The following is a 21,691-nucleotide window of genomic DNA, read 5'->3' on the forward strand; positions in this document are numbered from 1 at the left end:
GTGAGTAAGGGCTATATAAATAAAGATGACTTGACTTGTGGGTCGGGATCCTGCCCCGAGCCTGGGAGTTTGCTGGTTCAAGTCTCAACCGGGTCAGACCTAAGACTTACAACATTGGTACCCATTGCTGCCCTACTTGGCGCTCGGCATTATGGGGTTGGAATTGGCGGGTTTGGTCACCTAATTGGGCAGCACGGCGTCACAGTGATTGGCGCGTGCGCGGCACAGTTCTGAGGTCGTGAGATCTAACCCCTTGTGAGGAGTTTGCATGTTCTCCCCGTGCTTGCGTGGGTTTCCTTCAGGCACTCTGGTTTTCTTCCACATTCCAAAAACATGCTTGTCAGGTCAATTGGCCGGTCCAAATTGTCCCTGGGAGTGAATGGGCCAATGAGTTGTCTGTCCCTGTGTGCCCTGCGACCGTCTGGCAACCAGTTCAGGGTGTCCACTGCCCGAAGATAGCTGGGATGGGCTCCAGCACCCCGCGTCCCTACTGAGGATAAGCGGTGCAGATATCGGATGGATGTATGGTCACCTAATGACTCCCATCAGTGGAGTTCAAATGGACCCATGACAATATCATTGTAAGAATGTGGTAGCATTAAAACCGAAAAGTGAAACTTTGTTTAGCGCGGTGAGTTGGCTCAGATGTAAAACTGCATTTATCCAATTGTTAAAATAAGGAATGTGTTTACACTCTGCCAATCAGGAAAATCGTTTTTATTTTATTTGAATAAATGTATTGTGTTTAGAAAAGATCCATTTTGATTTGTTATGATTAATTGTAGAGTAGGCTAAAAAAATTATTTATAGTACTGATCCGGCCTGCCTGAGAACAGAAAGTATAGATCTGGGCCCAGAACCAAACTGAGTACTGTATTTTTTATTTTTTTAATTAAAGGGAAAATGTCTATTATTTGACTAGAATCTCATCTAATCATTAGATGATCTGCATTTTTTTTTTTTTATATAGCGCTTTTTAAGTCAATGACTTCCCAAAGCGCTTGTTGTTGCTGTATTCTGTAGTGCAACCGAAAACAAGTGCTACTAAGCACCAGGAAGAATACACTCCAACACAATTATCGAGACTCAAAATTACCCAGCTTTTCTCAGTTTTTTTTCAAATTCATGTTTTTATGATAGCTTATATTTTTGCTTGATATTCAAATCCATAACTTTCTTTTAAATTAACTTTTTGACCACTAGGAGGCGCCAAATGCCACAAATAGTCTCCTCTACTTTCGTACTTTGACTTCAAAAGCTCGATAAGTTCAATGACTCTATTATTTTTGTGATTTTCTTTTCACACTATTGATCAAAACAAGATCTCTCATACTTTAAATTTCCAAAAATGTTTTAACATATTGCTCGACCAAGCATTTACACTTTATTCTCATGGACGATCAAGCTCAGATCAATGTGCTTTTCAATTTGATCAGACATCCATTTACAAATGCTAAGAACAAGGTTTAAATAATATACATGTATATATATATGTTTGAAGAAAATATGCTGAAAGATTTTGATACAAGTATGAGCGTGAATTTTGTCCCCAGGGAAAATTATGTGCGTACGTATATAATGTATGAAGAGTGTTTAAGGAAAGTGAATGTTTCCTCTTTTGCCCAATAACTTGTGCAGTTAATAAATGAATTCCAAAAATTCACAAGGAATTGTGCAGTGATCAGCAAAATATAATAAAACACTTGCAACGTAGAGTGATAATTCACTTTAATATGACAAGTCAGAAAAATGCCATGTTGCAATCAAAACTGCCATCACCTCACCATTGACCAATCGGTGTAAGATCCGTGCCAAGTGTGTAGAAATCGATTGTGGACAACTTAAGTTTGCCTTTGTGTTGCGCGATCACCCTGACGACATGTCAAGGATGAATTTGGAAATATGGCCTTCAGATTTGCCTTCTCAATACTTAACCCCTTTTGTAGCCCTTGGAAACTCAGGAAAGTACAGTACAAGGTAAACATATTGCATTTCCAACGCCATAATGAAAATGCATAAAGGGATCATCATTTTCAACCCCGTCTATCAAAACAAGAGATCTAAGTTTACAACTCAGAGTAGTTGACCAAGATACCTTAAAATGTATAGCCAGAATGAAAACAAAACCTTAAACTAATCTAACATTTACAAAAATACTTAAAAAGAATGAGGACCAGCACATATAGCAAATGGATGTTTAATGATTTCCTTAGACAATGAAATGATTGTGTCCACTGTTGATGCTTTACAAACAAATGAGAAAGAAAACAAAGAAAAAACATCAACAATGGGATGCATTACCAACATTGACTGTTCAATATTGTTATTAATGCGTAGATTCGAAACTGGGCGAAACAAATTGTTGAATAGAGTAATGCGGGGGCTGACCAGTAGGGGTTGAGCCAAGATCCTAAAAGCGTATTTAGATTTCATGACAGACTGGCAAGTTTTATGTTCGTACCGTTGGAAATGCTGCGGGCAGCCGCTGATAAGACTCAATAGTATATTAAGAAATAAACACCATAAATAAAAATATCACAGAAGTTGTGGACCACTGCCATCTTGGCACTAAAGGGAAACCCTTGCAGCACAATTGATTAAAATTCCAGGCTGAAATTTTAGCGACTGAGTCGACATCTTTCAATTCGGGGGCCGAAGGAAGTACCACAGTTTAAAAAATAATTTGGGTTGCAAACTGATTTGATTCGTTTACGTAGCTCAAATCTGCGATTTTAAGACAATTCCATTTGATTCATAGTGGTTATTACTGCTGACTTTGAGCTTTCAACCTGAGATTCATAAAAAGCATTCATCCTTCATACCAAGAAAGCCTTCAAAGGCAACAACATTAAAAAAAAAGTCTTAAAACTGGATGTGTCCTGCATCAATAAAACTCCTTTTCATTATTGCTTTACCATTTCCTCTCCAGTGGTATGAAAACTCCCACACGTTCTCTGGAAAAATGAGAATAACATACAATATCAAGTAGTGCGCGTCTTGGTCCCCTACGTCAACGTTGCAGCTAGTCGTAATGATTCGGTGAACAAAAGGCATGAAATCAAAGAGAAAACCTGATCGGAGGTGAAAGTGCAGTGATCAAGTTGGAATGAGCCGCAACCGCATATGTGCTATACATTCCTCCGCAGCCTGTTGGCCGAGCGCACCTCCTAAAAATACCACCTCTAAACAAATGTAAGACTTCAAACGATATTCGCAGACAGGTAATGTAGTGTGCATTTGTGAGAGAAGGTCAAGGGCAAAAGTCAGAGATCACAGGCCATGTACTTAATCCGTTTAAAAAAACTACCTTTATACTGAACACGCAGCTCTAACTAATCTGTTGTACAACATTTACAAATGAACATTGTTTTATTTAATAATATAATTTTATTTATATATGCTACCGCCTTTCTCTGGTTCTCTGCAACCCAAACCACCTCCCAGAACATTTACACGATAAAGAGTACACCAAAAGAGTGGCAGCCGTATAGAAATAGAGAACAGGAAGACTCGGTGGTCAGTGAGTACACCTGCATGTGTATCCTGAGTGTGTGTAGACGGGAGTTCACGTGGTAAACCAGGAAGCCACAACTTGGAGGGCCACTCCCAGGAGGTGATTCTCTGCAGCGCCCGTGCGTCTTTCAGACGGTCTGGATATACTTTTGGAGATTATAATTAGCATCATGTCAATAATAACCATCATAATAAACACTTTGCATTGTGGATTTGTGTCCCATGCAAGCAAAGGCTGACCGCAATGCTTGGATCCCGAGTCAAAGAGGTGCATCCGTGGACTCTGTTCAGTCAGACTTTGATGACAGCCCAATCAGAGACGAGTCTGTGCCTCGGGGACGTAGATTTCGATGCTATCGGCGCTTTCCGTGGCAGAGTTCTGTCGCACGGATGCCGCGCGCTTTGCTGCCATCAAGCGTTTCCTGGCTTCCTGTCGCTGTTTGTCCACGGCGGAATCCACACTTCGGTCCTTCCCGGCTGACAGTCTCGGCTTCGATTGCTTCTTTGGCGCGGATGACGGAGGCCGCTTGTTATCGACCTGTAAAGATCCTATTGGGTCACTTTTCTGCAAGCGTTAAGCTTACAGTACCTGCATGGGAACGTTACCTCTGATTTCTCAGGGAGTTGCCAGTTGTTGGTCTTTAACTGGTGGAGCTCGTCAAACTTCAAGCTGATGTCTTCTATCGAGAGCTGCAGGAGATCCCAAAACCCGGCGAGGTCCTGTGCTGTTGGCCGTGGGTTAGCGTTCCCGTTCTGAGGGATGATGAAAATATAAAATAAAACATATGCGGCTTTGAGATGATTAGTGTCAACATGCGCAATAAAACGAAACTACAATTAAATACCCATCATTTATTACATCATATTTTCAGACTGTTTATTATTTGGCTTCATTTACTTAGTGTAGGGTTGAGCGACATGGCAATATTAAATTGTGAATATTTTTAATATGAATTCAAAGAATTGATTTTTTTAAGTTCATATTAATTTGATTGCCATTCTATTCTGTGGCAGATGCCGTTGTGGCTTCTTGCACCAACGCTAATGTAACCCAGGGTATAATAAAAAATACTTACAGCCAAGATTAGTCTAATTAACACAATTAATCCAGTTCAGTTTCTCTGAATTTGGAAGAGAAGGTGCCAGCCATTTTGACTAATTTTTAAGGCCAATAAATTAAGAAAATTAAGTTCCGTTGCTATATAAGCATATGACTTATCAAAAGAAAGCTACAACCCTATTTCTTATTACCAAAAAAGGATGTTTTTAGCCTTTACCATTGTTTAGTAAACAACAGTTAACCATGTCTTAGGTTCTTCAAAATACTTTTTCTCTAAGAAAACTGAGAAAAACAGTTTTTTGGTGATGGGATGCATTTCAAGCATGTGTTTCACTTCAGTGTTTTTTTCTCATTTGCAATGCTTCAAAAATAAAATATTCTTTCCATAAACACAAGGGCATTTCGCTTGCAAAATAACATTTTATTGAAAGAACACTGAACTTATGCATGAACCTTGCAAGAACTTTTTAGCGACCAGTGTTTCTGGTGTAGTATTTTCGATCACTCGGGCCGCTCACACACTCAATCGCTGGAAAGAGGAAGCTTAGCAACACGAAGAATTGGGGGCTCCTTGATGCGTGGACGAAAATCTGATCAACGGCATTCCTGCCATCTTGTGGTGATTTATCATTCTTAAATCATTTCCAAAGGCTTGATACTTACTGAACAGCAGAGAGAGAGCCTTTAGAATAGTTTTATATACAACAAAAGAAAAAAACTGTTTTTACGGTTTGGCACTCAATGCTTCTGAAAATGTATTTATACGTTAATAGCGCTTTTACCGAGTTGCTATAAACACTTTGTTCGCGAAAGGATGTGATCCGTGTCTTGCGGAAGGACAAAAAAAAGGTTGAGCGTTTTTCCGCACGAGCCAGAGGAAGAAGCAGCTCTGTGATTAAATAAAACCTACACTTTGGAAGGTTTTGCAAGTTTGGAAGTAGTTTTAAATCCAGTGCCATTTTTTTTTACCAAGGAGAGTCAACTGGATCCCATGTGTTTTTTTTTTTCATCAAATGTAAACTATGTTTAAGGTAGATTGAGTGTCTTTACTTTAACCTGCCAAGTCAGCATTTTTCATGTGTTTCAGAACAATGCTAAACAACCAGGGTGTTATTGTGAATACTATGGTGAAAGGGATGAGCTGGTGTTAAATCTTTGTACACCTAGCATGTGCGTTAGCACGCGAACTAAGCTACAAGCTCGTTTTTTTTGCATTGTAGCCTTTATTTGAGTTAGTGTACCTTCTTTTTTCTTCAATGTAATTTCGGATGAGACTTACTCTTTTAAGTATCAAATGTTTTCCACAGTAAAAATAATGCACTGTAAATTTTGTGCGGGATTGTTTTTTGGACTGATAGGAACATCCAAGGATTTGGACCTTCCTTACTTCTTTGGGCCGGATTTGGGGCAGAAGAATTACCGTGTCCGACATTTACCCCTTTCCCAGTGAAGTGGTAGTAGAAATACCTCCGGCTTCTTTTTTTTCCAGCCTTGACCAGGACCTGACCGTTTGTAAATATGCGCTGCTATGTAAAATATATCATTTTAAATAAAACGTTATTTTGAAATTCATATCTGGAGTTTTAAATCCAAAGGGAACAAGGTAATTGCCACAAATGCAATGGAATGAGGATTTTGTGAGACATACTGAACTTTGATATTGTAAGTGGTAAATTCCTTATGGAATTAAACGCTCAAGTGTCTTAGATATTCAAAATCCGGTAGATTACAATAAAGGAAGTTCATTTTTGCAGCACAACTACTCACCAGGTTTTCGTTACAAAGTCCCCTGAACTGCTCAAACTTTTGAGCTATTAGGAGCTGGGCACTTCCAACTGCGCTGCGAATCGTCCCCAATACTGCAGATACAACACAAGAAAACATTACAAGAAAACAGAAGGCAGTCAGTACAATAAGGAAGCAGCAGCACATCAGATCTTGTTCAAGTATAATGATAAAATATTTATACATACACTTGGGGTTCTGTGATAGTAAATGAATCATTTGGAAGATGTTTATTAACTGAACCTCGGGGAAGGATGACAAATCTTAATCATGCCGTTAGCGTCCCAATTTTAGCATAGAAATGTAAATTCATCATTCAGGTTAGCAGCAAGCTGAGGAAGTCTTGACTATCTGATGGATGCTCTCCATTCATTCATATTACAGGAATAGGGATAATAGACGTGCCAAATGGCCTAAGTAGCATTCTGGGAGTTGCGTTTCCATTTTTGCACAGGAAAGGAGAATGAGCCAAAGTGGTAATCCGTTTTACTAGTTGCAACTTGTAATCGTAATAGCCTTAATAGCAATACAATGCCTCTTTATGAGCACCTCTAAACACGAGAACTTCGGTATAGGAATCTTGCTCGCTATACAAAGGAAAATCCCGTCCCGTAGGCTATCAATAGAGATTTGAGTGTGTGCACGTTCATTTAAACTTACAGCAATTTTAAGTGTAGAGTAAATGCTTCTGCATAATCAACAGTCTCATTCCTGTCAACCTCTGCCAATGGATTCCCCTTTTAATGATTAAAAATCCTCCTTATCAAGCGATAGCAAACATTAAACACAGCGCGGCACCGGTTTACTTACAGCAAGAGAGACTATGTAGAACACAGCAACAAAATCAGCAATGTATGATACCAGCGACAAAGACGATTAGTTTTAAAGATAATTTTTTTTTTTAAATTTATTCCCGTATAAAAATTATATGGCGTACAGAATTGAAAATAAACAAAAAACACACAAAATACAGGGAACAAGTACAAGTTGAAAAGTGTGTAATCACTCTTCCTTGCAATCGCCACAAATACCCCCTGTCCCTCCATCCGCACAACACGCAAACCTTCGTTCCAGCGACTGGTAAGTGCTTAAAAATGCGCATTTTATTTTAATATTATCTTATTACTGCATTTTTTATGTTTAATTAACACTGCGTTTTCAGTGATCAGGAAGATGTGTTTTATAGCCAAATAGGATTCACCTTTATACCTTTTGAGATATCAAAAATAGGCCAATACATTTTTAAGTAGGTCATTTTTGGGAAAAAATTCGAGCCATGAGCACGATCTCAGAACAAATGTGTAAAGAGGTACCATCTTAATAGTAAGCAAATTGAATCTCACCTTCCTCTGACAGATTGTTTTCTTTAGTCTCCTGCTCCATCTGTTGACACCAGCTCTCTAAGCGGCCCGTTTCGGCCTGCAGCAGCTTCAAAAAACAGTTCCCATCTCTGAGGCAAGCCGGCGTGCTGGTGTGCGCAGAGTCTCCTTGCGCGTTGCAGTTCGCGGCCCCCAGGCTAGGGTCTGGCGGCGGGAGCGACGAAGGATCCAAAGCTGGGTCTAATGTTTGCGGCAGCAAGGCAGATGTTCTGGACTGAGTTGAGTTTTGTCTGAGAGACAGCTTTTCCATGTCTTTGTCCTTAATGTTGCATTCATTGGAATTTGAGGTTTGGGGGCCGTTGCTGTTGAGTTGGCTGCTTTCGGAGGGTGCGGCGGTTTCGTGGTGCTCTTGAGGCTCGGTCTCTGTGTTTTGCCTGGAGGCCATGCTGCTTTCCCGGCTAAGACTGCATAAACATGCACAAACATCAGCTACTGACAGACACTTGGGTAGGAAAGGAAAAAAAAACAAGACAATGACATCATGCTCCGAAAACAGATTCCTCTACCACATTGAGACTACTGTAAGAATACCACAGAGCGTATGTGCAAAAGTTCCCTCCTAGAAAAACATAAAATGAGGTCCATGGCAGATGCACCATCCACAAGAATTGAACAGAATCAGAATTGTCAGCCCGAAGCCTCTAGTTTCAGCATTTCATAAATGACAAGTGCTGTTCTACCACTATATTACTATATCATACATCAAGTAAACTACCACCAAAAAACCCTACAGATCTATGTTTACAACGAGATTTAAAAATAACAACAGTTCTTCCACAACAGCTTTTCTTGATATCATTTGCTTGAAATTATGATCAGCATGTATTAATCAATAGCCCAGCTGAAGAATCTGATCAAATAAAAGTTAAACTTAGTATTGTCCTTCAATTTCAATTGATTGTTTTTGTTTACCAGTATTTAATTTGATGTTTTTTCTCCTCTTCATGGATGCATGATGCTGTTTTTTTTGACAATTGAGAGTGGTGCAAGTTATTTTTTTTCCAACAATATATTGGATTCTTTAAACTCCAACGTCCAGTGATGGGTGGGAAGGCCAGTATACTTGTATAGTTTTACTTCGAACACAATGTAACCAACCGTTTGCTGGTATGGCTAAAAAAAAATACAATTAATAACAAAAATGGCATATATGAAATCTTGCTTTCGCGTCAATTTTCCTCTTTTAAGGCTTGATTGGCTGATTGGTAAATGTGCAAATGAAAAGGCTATTTGTTCCATAAGTCAAAATGAAAATAAAAAAAACAGATGGAACTATTCTTCAACTGTGATATTTAACAATGACGCGTTTCAGATTGCAGGCATATTTAATCTTAATGGCCGCGTTGTTGGCCCATCCAACAGGTTGCATTGGCTAAGAGCTAACTATTTCAATTGCAAGCATTGACAATCTTGTATGTTTGCAACATTATTTTTAGTAAGTCACCCTTACTACATTCAGCCCATTGTTTTTCCAATTTAAACAACTATCTTCAGATGCGTTCAGGTCGTCGTTGAAACATTTCTTGTGATTGATGTTTAGACGACATGTTTTAAAAAAGTGTTAAGAAAAGTATGATGGTTTTACTTCCTGAAATATGATTGTTTTGGACATGATGATTTGGCAGCATTAGATTAAGAAAAGCAAATTTTCATGAAGAATTCAATACTGCCAGCTTCATATACTTGAACAGAATTGAGAAAGCTGGTGGTTAAATGAGATTCATGGATGCCCTTTGACAAGGCAAAACAGGTTTTCTTTTGAAAATACAGTTTATTGTGTTGGCAATTTTGATTTAAATGATAACACAACACGGAGTCTTGAATATATATTTTTCAATTTCCTCATTCCATTGTCAACTATAATATCTTAATTAGGAGAAATAGCTGGAACATTATTTTAGGAAATGTAAAAAAAAAATACCTTGTTAGGAAATTAAATATTTTAAGTTGTTTCAAATGAAGCACGATGGAGTTCTATCAACATTAAAACTTTCTTATAATTTCGGATGGCAATTCCTTCAAAACATCCTCTTGTAAACTGATCAGTTGCAGTGTACACTTACGGCCTGCCGTTCTCCACTTGAACTCCAATTGACTGGAATTTGAGGGGAGCAGTCAAAGGTAAGAAGTCTTCTCTTGGCACAGGCTGAAGGCAATCCACCTATTAATTACATACAACAAAAAAATAAAACCTAAATTTAACAATTCTATATAGAAAAATGTTTTTTATAATCTGTCAATTTCATTTTGACCACAACTCATATCATCCTCCCTTTAATATTTGTATTAATTTGTTTTGAAATATTGGTAAAGTGGTACCTCTTTACACAAGCTTAATTCTTTCTGGGGTCGTTTTCATTGCCCGAATTGCTTGTGTTACAAGGAAAGTTTCCCCGGGTTGAAATTATTAACAACGTATTTGTCCTCTCCTGCCCTTCAAAAGCATGCAATGAGCCCTGAGGAGCTATAAAACGCATCTTTGTGGTGTCGAGCAGTCTCTAGTAGTAGCCTTGTGAAATACATTTTCCGATGTATAGGAAGCGGGATATTTATTGCAAATAAAACTGGAATACCTTGATGCTCATGTTTAGGGGTGCCCGTTTAAAGAGGTACCACTGTATATACTAAATCAACTGAAGTACTAAGATACTAAGAAAATCTGACCTGAATACCAATAGAGGATAGCTTTCGTTTGGGTGCAGTAGGGGGCTGCTCCAAAGTGACGCCAGTGTTCAGGGTGTCATTGTAATGATGAGTGGATGTCGAAGTGGAAGAAGATGTAGTGGGAGGGAGGTCGCGTGGGGCTGGAACGGGGGGAACAGAAGTGGGAGCAGGTGCAGGAGTAGCAGCTGGCTCAGTTTTGGCAACCAGCTTCCTCTTAGCCAAATCACTGGTGCCAATGCTACAGAGGCTTTCTGAGGAATTGCTGCGTCCTGATTGGCTGTTGGCTTCACTACCGTGGTCTCGTTGGTCAAGGTACGTGTCTTGGGTGGACTCTGTACTGCTCTGAAGTGTCACCGAGATGAGAGGTTTGGAAGTGGTGCGAGGTGGAACTGGAGGTGGAGCCTTCCTACTGTTGACTGCAGACAGGAAAACAAGAAGCAATGAATGACGTATTAGTGCATGCTGTTGCTTCTTTGTCACGCATTCCTGAAATGCAATCACCGTCAATAACAACAACTGTAACGTTACAAACACGATTTTTCTAACTCATGCAGAAATAGTAATCTCCGACTGCAGAATAATTTTGCATCACTGAAGTTGTCTTATAAAACCTTCGTTCTGCTGACAATGGGTAGATCTGTTTGTATGTACCTATAAAGTACAACTGAAAACATTCATGGTGAAACCGTCTCAGTATACGGGGAAGCTGAATTTTTCCCTATCCAGATATTCTCCCTACCATATGTACTCACAAATCGGATTAAAAAATATATAATATAAAACTCAAATCAGAGGGTCAGCTTATATCCGCATATTTGATGGTGTGTAGCTAGTAGCGAATGGTAGGCGGTGTTTGGGAATGGCGCTTATATAGAACCAACAAACCAACAAAAAATGAATGGGGCAAACGTAGGCACAGAATTTATGCTGCAAGTGTGCTAAATTCTGGTCCTTTTATTTGTGAAATTATTTTTGCAATACACTGTGCCTAGAGGAAAGTAGTGCTTCAAGATATTGGAAAAAAACTAATTGCCATTTTTTTCTAACTGCAGTTTCCATGTGATTTTTAATTTTACAATAAAAGTGGATTCTCCGTGCAAGTTGTTTTTTTCTTGAGTATTTAGCCCCCCAGTTGTCCTCAGGTCAAAATGACCTCCCAGACAAAAAAATCCTCTTAAATAATATTTTATACGTCTTTAAATGTTATGACTTTTTCCAACAGTAGAAAAATTTGATGTTTTTAATATTTCTATGTAAGCTGTATATAAAAAAAAAGTACAAAAATTGTACTTAGAATTAAGTCAACATGATGGTTACTCGTACTGACATGCTTTAACCTTAAGATAACAGCGCCCTCTTCTTGAGAGTTTAGTTATGGTTGCTGCCTGCTTACATGAAGCTCACGGCAGATGTGTGGCATATTGTTCTGCCTGCAAACTTTCCATTGCCTTTACTAACCAGTATCATTAAAACTTGCCTGATTGGCCGGCGGCGTTAAATCTTGAACTGTGACAATTCCTGTTGGCTAGACACTCCATCTCTCACAAATGTGGAACTATAAATCTTTGGAGAAAAGAACGCAGTGTCTTGCGATCACACAATCACGCCACGTAACATTGAAATATGGTTTGGTTTGGTTAATCGTGCAGCCCTCTTAGACGGAACCCAAAACTTGACAAAAATATTTTAGTGCTTTGAAGCCAAGAGACAAAATAGATATGGAGTGTCACAGCAAAGTGTTCGTTTACAAACTGTCAAGATTACACAAGCCAAGAAATATACTGTAAAGGCTTCACCAATTCTCCAGGATTGGTGTACATGTTGTCTTTCATTTCATTTATTTGAATATGTAGCTATTAAAGGGGGTTGGCTTCTCTGCAAGTATATATTAATGGTAATTTCTAATTAGATAGTTACTTTTGGAATAAAGCGCTACTTTTTGGTGCCAGTAATCTTGAAGGGTATCCAAGTTATATTTAAAATTAAGAACTGGTAACTAACAAATTTCTATTTTTCAGTATCGCGCTCATTACTGGTTGTCAGGGTAAATGACTGACTGTGTGCTCGGTGCTAAAAATAAATATATTTTAAAGCAGGACACAAGGTACCTGGTGCCATGTATAAAAAAAAGGACGTAGTTCCACCAACGAAACAAAACATTTTGTCGTTTTGCTGGCTACCTCGATCAAGTACAGAACAGCAAAATCTGCCACTATTTATCTTTTCAACCTGCTGATGGTTATGTTCCACTGACATCAGTTGGACTCTGGGGATTGTACTTTGCACGCCACACCTTCACGTTACATTGCCTACCCTGCTCAGCCCTTTTCAAAGAATAATTCCGTCATAATAGCTAGACCGTTGTTTCTCACGACGGTGACTCAAAACAAATGATGAAGATTTGCATTTAACAGGTTTGACTGCAACAAGCAATGGCTTACAAAAGTGATTGAACATTTGAATTTTTTTCAAAACTAAGACAGAAACTGGTGTTGTTTTGATGAAAACCTTATTTTACTTCATGAAATAGCTTATGTATGGAAAACAAGCATTTAGAATTAATACCAAACGATAAGCCAAAGACAATCGTAACCTTTTATTGACCAAGTATAATACATTTTTCAGGATTATAATGAAGTAGAGACTAGAACTGAACATGAACACATTGTAAAACAACAAAAACTGTAAATATGAACTGTTAAATATATATAAAAAAGTTTGATTCTTGTCCATATATTGTCAACTATTTTTCACCTCGACCAGGCCTTTGATGGGCCTTGTGTGGTAGATGGTGAAGCAATTCCTGGTGACAGAGATCCACATCATACATGACCCATCGGTACTCCAATTCATTGTCCATTTAACAATATTATAAAATGGATTACTTATTATGCCCCATATGTGTCATTTCTTGCCTGTGGGTGTTTTGGAGAAATACTTTGATTTAATCAGATTAAAGCCCAGCTCGGTAGCCTAGATGGTAAGGCGCCCGCTCCAAGACTGGGAGGTCGCTGGTTCAAACCTCGGCCGAGACATAAGACTTACAACATTGGTACTCATTGCCTCCCTGCTTGGCGCTTGGCATTAAGGGTTGGAATTGGGGGGTTTGGTCACCTAATGACTCCCAACACAGCAGTTGGGTCTAAAATGGTGGGGCCCTGTTTGGCTGCGGCTACATCGGCTTGCTACAGTTTAACTGTACGGGTCAGGTGTATCGACATTTTGTTCTGTGTGCATGGTTACAAAGAATGACAATAAAAGTTCATTCTATTCTTCTATTTCTTTTTTTTTTTTTAAATCATGGTTGCAAAAGGACAGTGATTTTAATCACGCTGGTCAAACAGGGTTAAATGGTTTCTCACTAAAGTCAAAAATGCCACTGCTACTTCCACACTGTTGCTGTATTAAAACAAGCAGAGTCCCTTATTTCATAGACCAAACAAGCTTGTGTGTTAAATTTTTCCAGACTATCTGATACCTTGTGCTCCCATAATTTTTTTCCCCGTTGCGCTTTCAATAACGACAAGCAGTTTAAGAAAAGTAACGCTGGTTTGGACAACTGATTCTCAACTGGTCTGACTTGAAGACCCACCATCCCAACCTAATTACAGGCCGCGACCTTAATAAAATTAAACAAATAAAAAAATAAATTCCACTGCAGGGTGGTAGGATATCTTGACAAATGGGAAAAAAAACAATCAAAAATAAAATTAATTCAACATATTGTGCACACTGAGAACAAAATCTATTCACAACAAAACAGAAATAAAATAGTACAGACGTGATACTTCTTGAAACTTATCCTTTATCCCCATTCAGTTCAAGTATCAGGTAGACTAGCACTTACTGGAAAATCCTGTTGGACTGAACGCAGCAAAATTATCTGATAATGTAAATAGATCAGGTTCAAGCTGTGAAACTGAGATGCTGGAGTCCATCTGGCAACCTTGGTGTTATTTACACATTGTTATGTAGACTATGTTGCTTTTACTTAAGTCATCGCTATACCAGCAGTTGTCCACAGGAAAAACATACGTAACATTTATCATAATGATGATGATAAAAATAGTAATAAGTATACTGCGATTGGCTGGCAAACAGATCAGGGTATACTGTGCCTAATGCCTTAAGTCAGCATGTAAGGGCTCCAGGACTCGGAAGGACAGGGAGTTTGACAAAAAGTAATAAGAATAGTATTGACAATAGTTTAAAATAATAATTCGTTATAATGAATTTTATTAGCCGTTCTCTTGGTTTTGCTGATTTACAAGACGCCGTTCTCTTTGCATTATTTATTTATAAGAGCATAGAATGTTAAAGACGACTTGTGTCCAATAGTGTTCAGACCTAATTTCAATTTAGCTCTGCCCGCAATTGATGTTAGTTGGGTTAGGGCTGAAACAAACCTTTTTGGCTTTTCAGTTCACAACAAACATAATTTGGGATTCAAATCTATAAATGTGCATGTGTCAACACCACTATTTTAAGCAGGGACTTATGACTGGTATCGTGTTTGTGGCATTTAAATTGTGATTGGCTGTAAACCAGTAAAGGATGTAGCATGACTGCATCCAGAATGCAGTTGGGATGGGCTTCAACACCCCATGACCCTTGTGAGGGGAAGGATGGAATAAAATTTAAGCTGATTTATACTTTTATTTTCATCCAGTTCAAATAGGGGACATTTTGGCTAATAGCATTTTTGTTTTGACTAAACAGTGAACCAAAGGTTTCATCTAAATGAAATAAACACATTGGAGTCAAATAATGCATTACACGTCTATAATAACAATGTTCCTGTTTTCAAGGGTTAGAGCACTTTAATATTGTTTTTATACTTAATCCTAATAAAAAAAAAAATTGACAAAGAGTACATTTATGTTATTTACACGGTAAACCGTATGAAAACTAAACGCGTTTTCAAATATGTAAGTAATACTAACGTGTTCAACTTAATAGAACTGGTCATCATGAAAACTATTTCTTTCTTTGATAAATTCTTAAGTGATGTGATCAGCAATTTTCAACTTGAGAATATTTTAAAGGAACACTGTGCAAAATTTGACCACTAAATGTCACTATTGTGCAGTAAAACGAAAAATAGTCTTAAAACGAACCCACAAAGAAAATTACAAACTACGGAGACTTAGAGTGACCAAACCGCACCAATTTTCTTCTCTTTTTTGGCCCAGATTTAACAAGGCTTATTTGGGCATTCCTTATCAAAAAGGATTGTGGCCAATCATGTCAGATCTGTCTAAGTAAGCCTCGCGTTGTTCATGTATTTTTGCCTATTTTTCAAATCAAAATGTTTCCTTAATGAATGAAGTTTTTTAAAAAACACTTGGAGGCTTTAAATAATACACAACGACCCTTTCAGAGACAAATCTTTAAAAAAATGCATCATGTATATTGCTAAACCCTTTCAGTCCATTGTAATTGGTTTTAGAAATAATTTAGATTTTTATTGAATTGAGACAAAACCCAAAATATTTTAACAAAATCTTTATAACATGGTAACATATGATTCATTCATATACATTTCCAACAGCAAATTATACATACTGTCACGTCTAAAAGTCGTCCTATTCAAAGAATGTGGGTTAGTGGAATGGGTGATGTTTGTACATGGCCCATTCAGGCCAACGATGACCTCATCAATGAATGAGAGGAAGTGTGTGTAATAACTAAGAGTGACTCATTGCCTATCCGAGGTGATACTAAAACGCATTGGGATAAGGATGAGACTTTTCAACAGGCACAACGTTTTCACTTAGAACATATTTGTAAAAGTCAAGGTCTGCAGGCCACATTCAGCCCGTGATAAAGGTTTTCTACGCCGCTGAGAATATTTTGATCTATTAATGTACCATACACAAAAAATTGATGAATTTATTTAACTCTCGGTAACTTCTTGAAGAAACTGTTGATTTGTGTTAACAGATTACTGCACTCTTTTCTAATCAAATTATATTTTGAACAGTATTTCAGTAGAGTGAGTAGGTAGAAAATTACTCTTTTTTTGAAGTCACTTTTGCTAAACAGAAATATAGGCTTCTGATGGTGCCTGAATAATAACAGCTTCTTCCATTTAATGTTAAGTTTGAGGATTTTATATGAAGGAAATTTGTATTTTGTACCAGTTTGAAATCAAAGATTACTAATGGAGCCATAAGAAAACATTGCTGTATACTGCATTTCGGTTTTCAGTAGGTTCAATTCGGTTCAGTAGACTTGATGCGCCATTTTAAAAATGTTCAACATTTCAGTCCGGCCTACGGCTTGTAGCAAATTGTTTTTATACGGCCCTCTATCAATTTGACATTGACACCCCCTAACTAATCATGCTCAAGTAGATATCAAATGAGCACAAAAAAATAACCGTGGGCCATTACTAAAAGCTGTAAGTGCACATCCGGTGGTCAGGCGAGTTATTTTTTTAAAGCACTAACGAAGGTAATGCACTGTCAATATAGGCTACTCATTGCAGGAAGCTTAACATAAAACGTCATCTGCTGTGCATAAGCCATTTTTTAAAATCTGTTCAAATTTGTTATCCGGTAATCAGGTTTGGGTAGTAATTTGGCTACAAAAAGATGCAATTGTATCCTGTTCACGAATCCCTTTAACCCTTCCTATGTTGTGTCCTAGGCAAGTACAGCCTGGCAGCGCCCATTACAGAAAAAAATATGTCGTCAAATATCGGGTATATTTAGTAAAAACAAGGATTACTTTACAGATTTCCTCACAGACCCCGTTCTGTATTTGTAAATTAGTGTGAAAAGGCCAAGCTGTGCTTGCATTATTGAGGCAGAACAGCGGAATACATGTCGGTTTATACTGACCGGTTGACAGAAAAAGACATTCCCATCTCAAATAGGCACAACGTATGTGATAGCAGCAAGATAGTGACTTATATATATAAAAAAAAAGACGTTCTTTTGACCGGCGCTACATAAATTTTGCTGGTTGCAGAGGAGGCATCAAAGAAATATGCATCAGACTAAATAGGACACTAGTCAATCTGAGAACAATGGACAGTCTAGTACCGGGGGTCAGCAACAAGTGGCCCTGGAGTCGAGTGAGGTGCTTTGGTTCCCCCTGGCGCTTTTTGAAAAATGTTTGATAATGGAAAACGATATGGTTTCTCTAGGAGGACAAGCAAGTCACAAACATTCGTAATGTTTGCCAACAAATATAGATGTATACACTACAGTATATATACAGTGTGTGATGCCTTCCTCAAAGGGCTTATATAAAGCTTTTTTTCGGCTCCAAGCTTATGTTATTGATTTTTTGGGGACCAATGTGGCTTTATTGACATTTTTGGTTGCCAACAGTTAGTCTAGTAGATCTGAACATTGTCAACAAGTTTGGCATCCTGATTTGAACTTTGCAGCTTATGCAAATTCATCACAATCATGCAAATCAATCACAAAAAAGGACCCATATTTATAAACAAAAACTATGAGGTGAATAAATATATTGGTGAGGATGGTGAAAAAAAACTAAATAAATGGGGATACAAATAGCATATATATATATATATATATATATATATATATATATATATATATATATACACACTTCTTAAAAACACAAAACAGGAAAATCCTGCACGTCTCGTAGTTAGGGCAGACAAGTGGGAGCTTGATGCTGGAGGCATCTGGCTCAAGCTCCCATACCTTTTTTTTTTTTTTTTTAATGCACAGATTAGGACACCCAATAACGGTGGTCCTGCTGCCTGGGGAGGACACCCTGACATAGCAAGTCCAAATATACTTGTATGACTGAAAACACACACCACATAGCAGTCAATTTCCCCATGAGCCCCCTCTATGATGTTATCATAATAGATACTCTTATTATATAATATGTTAAAAATGTATGGAGACAGTAATGATGATGGTAAAAAAGGATGGAAGTAGTGATTATGATGATGAGGAGGAGACAGTGTAACCACAGAGCCAATGTTAAAAAGTATACAAGTATTAGTTATTTTTTACATGCAAATAGACAGATGTGGGATGCAATTTATGAGCAAGTCTGAGGTAGGATTTAATAAACACATGCTTCTTCCTACTCACTTTCAAACATGTACATGTATTAACATATTTTGTGTGTTTTATTTTCTATTTGTTGTTTTGTCTTTGCATTTGTAATGCTCGAAATAGGTTGTATTGATTCAACTTGGACACATGGCATTTCAGTTTGTAGGAAATTTAGAAAATGAAAACTTGGTGTGTTCAAAAACAACATTTAGTTCTTAATGAGCTCTTATTTTTGCTCAATAAACGAAGTAGTCCATGATTACAATGTAAGCACTTTTTTTTGTAGAACTACACATCTATCTCACACTGGTTTCCTCACATTATTTTCCAAGGTTACATTATCTTAGACAATATTAAGATTTTTTAAAAAATATTTTATGTTGATCAGCACTGCAGGGCAGTGGTTAGTGAGTGTCCGGCACAGTTCTGAGGTCATGAGATCGATTCCCTTGTGTGGAGTTTGCATGTTCTCTCCGTGCTTGTGTGGGTTTTCTCCGGGCACTCCGGTTTCCTCCCACACTCCAAAACAGTGCATGTCAGGTTAATTGGCCGGCCCGAATGAGCGAGCGAATTGTCTGTCCCGGTGTGCCCTGGCTGGCAACCAGTTCAGGGTGTCCCCTGCCCACTGCCCGAAGACAGCTGAGATGGGCTACAGCACCCCCGCGACCCTACTGAGGATAAGCGGTGCCCATAATGGATGGATATTATGTTGATTGTCTCTTTTGTTAGCACATTTGGTATTGGCTTAATACAAAAGCAAGGTAGTAATCAAATTTCATTACTGCAATCAGTATTCTCGTTTGTCCCTGCATCCTCGACGCATCATTTTTTCTGGGGACGCCTGGTGTCAAATCAACATGCGTCCCCGGGATGCAACTTTTTATGACACAAAATTGTCATTATTACCCGATTACAAAGATTTACCGCACTCCAAACTTTTCGTCAAGCAGATCCGCCATTGTTGTTTTAGTCTCGCGGTTCGAGATTTCGTCTGCACGCCGATCTCGGCAAACGAGATTTCGCTGCTTCGAGATTACGTCATTGTTGTGGTGCTTGTCGTCGAGTGAAGGTTAAGTATGTCTCCGAAAAAACAGTATTAGGTAAAAATCAACACAAAATTTGTCATTTATCAGTGTCAGTATTAAGTCGAAACATAATGCAGAGAGTGATAACAACGGCAATAATTCCGGCAAGGAAAGCACGTGTGTTGAAGCGAACGATTTGACGAAAGAAAATAAACAAAAGAATACTCCTAGCAAGAAAAGGAATTTTCCGCCAAAATGGACTCAATCATATTCCTGGTTACGCTATGAGGAGGATGATAATGGAGGTTACATGTTCTGTGATGCGTGTACCCGGCGTGACAAAAAAACTGGATCGCATAAATCACTTCGCAATACGAACTTTCAGAAGAGCACATTCGATCGGCACCACAACAATGAAAACCACAAATTGGCTAAGGAAATTCCGTTGCTGCAATTGGACCTTAAGAAGGCATTACAACTGTGTCGGGACAGCAAACCACGAAGAATAAATGAACTGAAAACCTGAAGTGATAACTGCCTTGTATTACCAAATAACTGTGATGATTAAACCTGAATGAAAATACAGATTAATATTTCAGCAAGATTATTTTGTGTAATGTACAATATTGTGAACTGAAAAATCTGAAGTGATAACTGATTTGTATTACCAATAAACAGATGATTAAAACTGAATGAATACGTAGATTTATATTATATATTTTTCGCCGATTTACAATTTTAACCTCGATAACACTCAATTTTGGGGACCCATAGATCTCTGTTGGGACCCATACATTTTTGAGCATGCGAGTCCCCGGGACCCATCACTTTTCAGAGGTAAAATGAGCACTGTGCAATATTATGAGATTCTGGTTACGTTACTGATTCCATTTTCAACAGGTAAACCGATTACTTCTGTTTGTATAGCAAAAGGCAAAGTTACATATGTTGAAATACTGTAATAACAAATAGCACACCCGAACCTTCCTCCTGTGGAATTATGACACGATAGTTGACTTGTAGCAAATATTGGCGAACCATATTGAAAGCTTGATAACGATTATTCCTGTTACTGTCCTGTTAGCTTGTGCTGTGGTAGCTAGCCTTCAGCGGTTTAAACCGAGGGGCGCTCCCAGCGAGTCCGGACCTTTAACGCCGCATGGGCGACGCTAGCCGCAGGCATCGTAAATCGGCGATTGACGGGCACACCCACGAAAGTAGCAACATTCGCCACGTTCACGCCACGCTGACAAGGGCGGACACGTTACTGCCAGCATCTCCATTCTTTCTTTCTTCGCCCGCGTTAGCTAGCTATGTCAAACCTATCGTGTATTTTACTTTAAACCAAGCTAGCTTGGTTCCGCTCGGTTCGAAAATCCTTATCTCGAACGGGGATAATGTAATTTGAGGACCTACTGTTACAACGGCGGGTCGCGTAACGTTCTTGAATCCATTCTTGAAAAAGAGACGAGGAGGAGGAAGCAGACAGGGGAAAGGAGCACTGCCATAAGATAGAAACACACAGCGTCGCCGTGAAAGAGGATTTTGTAGTTCACGCCCTGTGGTGAGGATTGGACCCCGCGTCTCGTCCCGGAAGCGTTTGAGGATAGCTATTGGAAGGTCGCGTCACTGACGTCACTGATGAGGACAGCCATTGGTTTAAAGGTCTTCGTTCCGCCTCCTCAACGGTGGGTGAATAATTACAGCTCAAATGTCGCGGGAACCGACTCCAGCCAAAAAGGGCTGCGATTAAAGTAACTCGTTACTTTTTACAGTATTTTACATGACACTTTACATCAGGAGTGGGCAAACTTGGAGTTGCGGGGCGTAGTGGGCCCAGAGACCTTGCCAATGAATAACCTATACTTTTTGTGGACAATATCTCTGTGTTATTTGCAGGGTTGGGTAGGGTTACTTTAACTTGATTACTTTCAATTACTTTTGGATTACTCCGATACCAAATATGCTAATAAAAGACAAAATACACTAAATATGAATAAAATTAAAATTACAACTATAGCCTTATCCTCCTTGTTTTATAACCTTATCTTCTCTGTTCCTTTATCTTCTTGGCTTTTTTACCTCACTGTGAATGTCTGAAACTGGAGTGTCATGCCCAATTTCGTTGTCACAATATGTTAACCCATTTTGTAACAATGACAATAAAGGTATATTCTATTCTAAAATTATGACTCACAACACGTGGTAAGCTTT

The 21,691-nt window shown here is 38.5% G+C and overlaps 1 protein-coding gene across 3 annotated transcripts in view; it reads right to left on the bottom strand.

Moving 5' to 3' along the window:
- Positions 1 to 1,711: 1,711 nt before the first annotated feature.
- Positions 1,712 to 21,691, bottom strand: part of dlgap4a (discs, large (Drosophila) homolog-associated protein 4a) — a 154,072-nt gene continuing 134,092 nt past the window's right edge. For all 3 annotated transcript variants that reach the window (XM_088330758.1, XM_088330757.1, XM_088330759.1), the window contains 6 exons: positions 10,402 to 10,817; positions 9,801 to 9,898; positions 7,702 to 8,141; positions 6,341 to 6,432; positions 4,120 to 4,266; positions 1,712 to 4,051 (listed from right to left, as the gene is read on the bottom strand). In XM_088330758.1, the coding sequence (XP_088186884.1) occupies positions 3,827 to 4,051; positions 4,120 to 4,266; positions 6,341 to 6,432; positions 7,702 to 8,141; positions 9,801 to 9,898; positions 10,402 to 10,817 (1,418 nt within the window). In that variant the 3' untranslated portion in view covers positions 1,712 to 3,826. The remainder of the gene's footprint in view (positions 4,052 to 4,119; positions 4,267 to 6,340; positions 6,433 to 7,701; positions 8,142 to 9,800; positions 9,899 to 10,401; positions 10,818 to 21,691) is intronic.

This window comes from Urocampus carinirostris, chromosome 3 (genome assembly GCF_059441175.1).
Source record: "Urocampus carinirostris isolate Australia breed hairy pipefish chromosome 3, RoL_Ucar_1.0, whole genome shotgun sequence".
NCBI lineage: Eukaryota > Metazoa > Chordata > Actinopteri > Syngnathiformes > Syngnathidae > Urocampus > Urocampus carinirostris.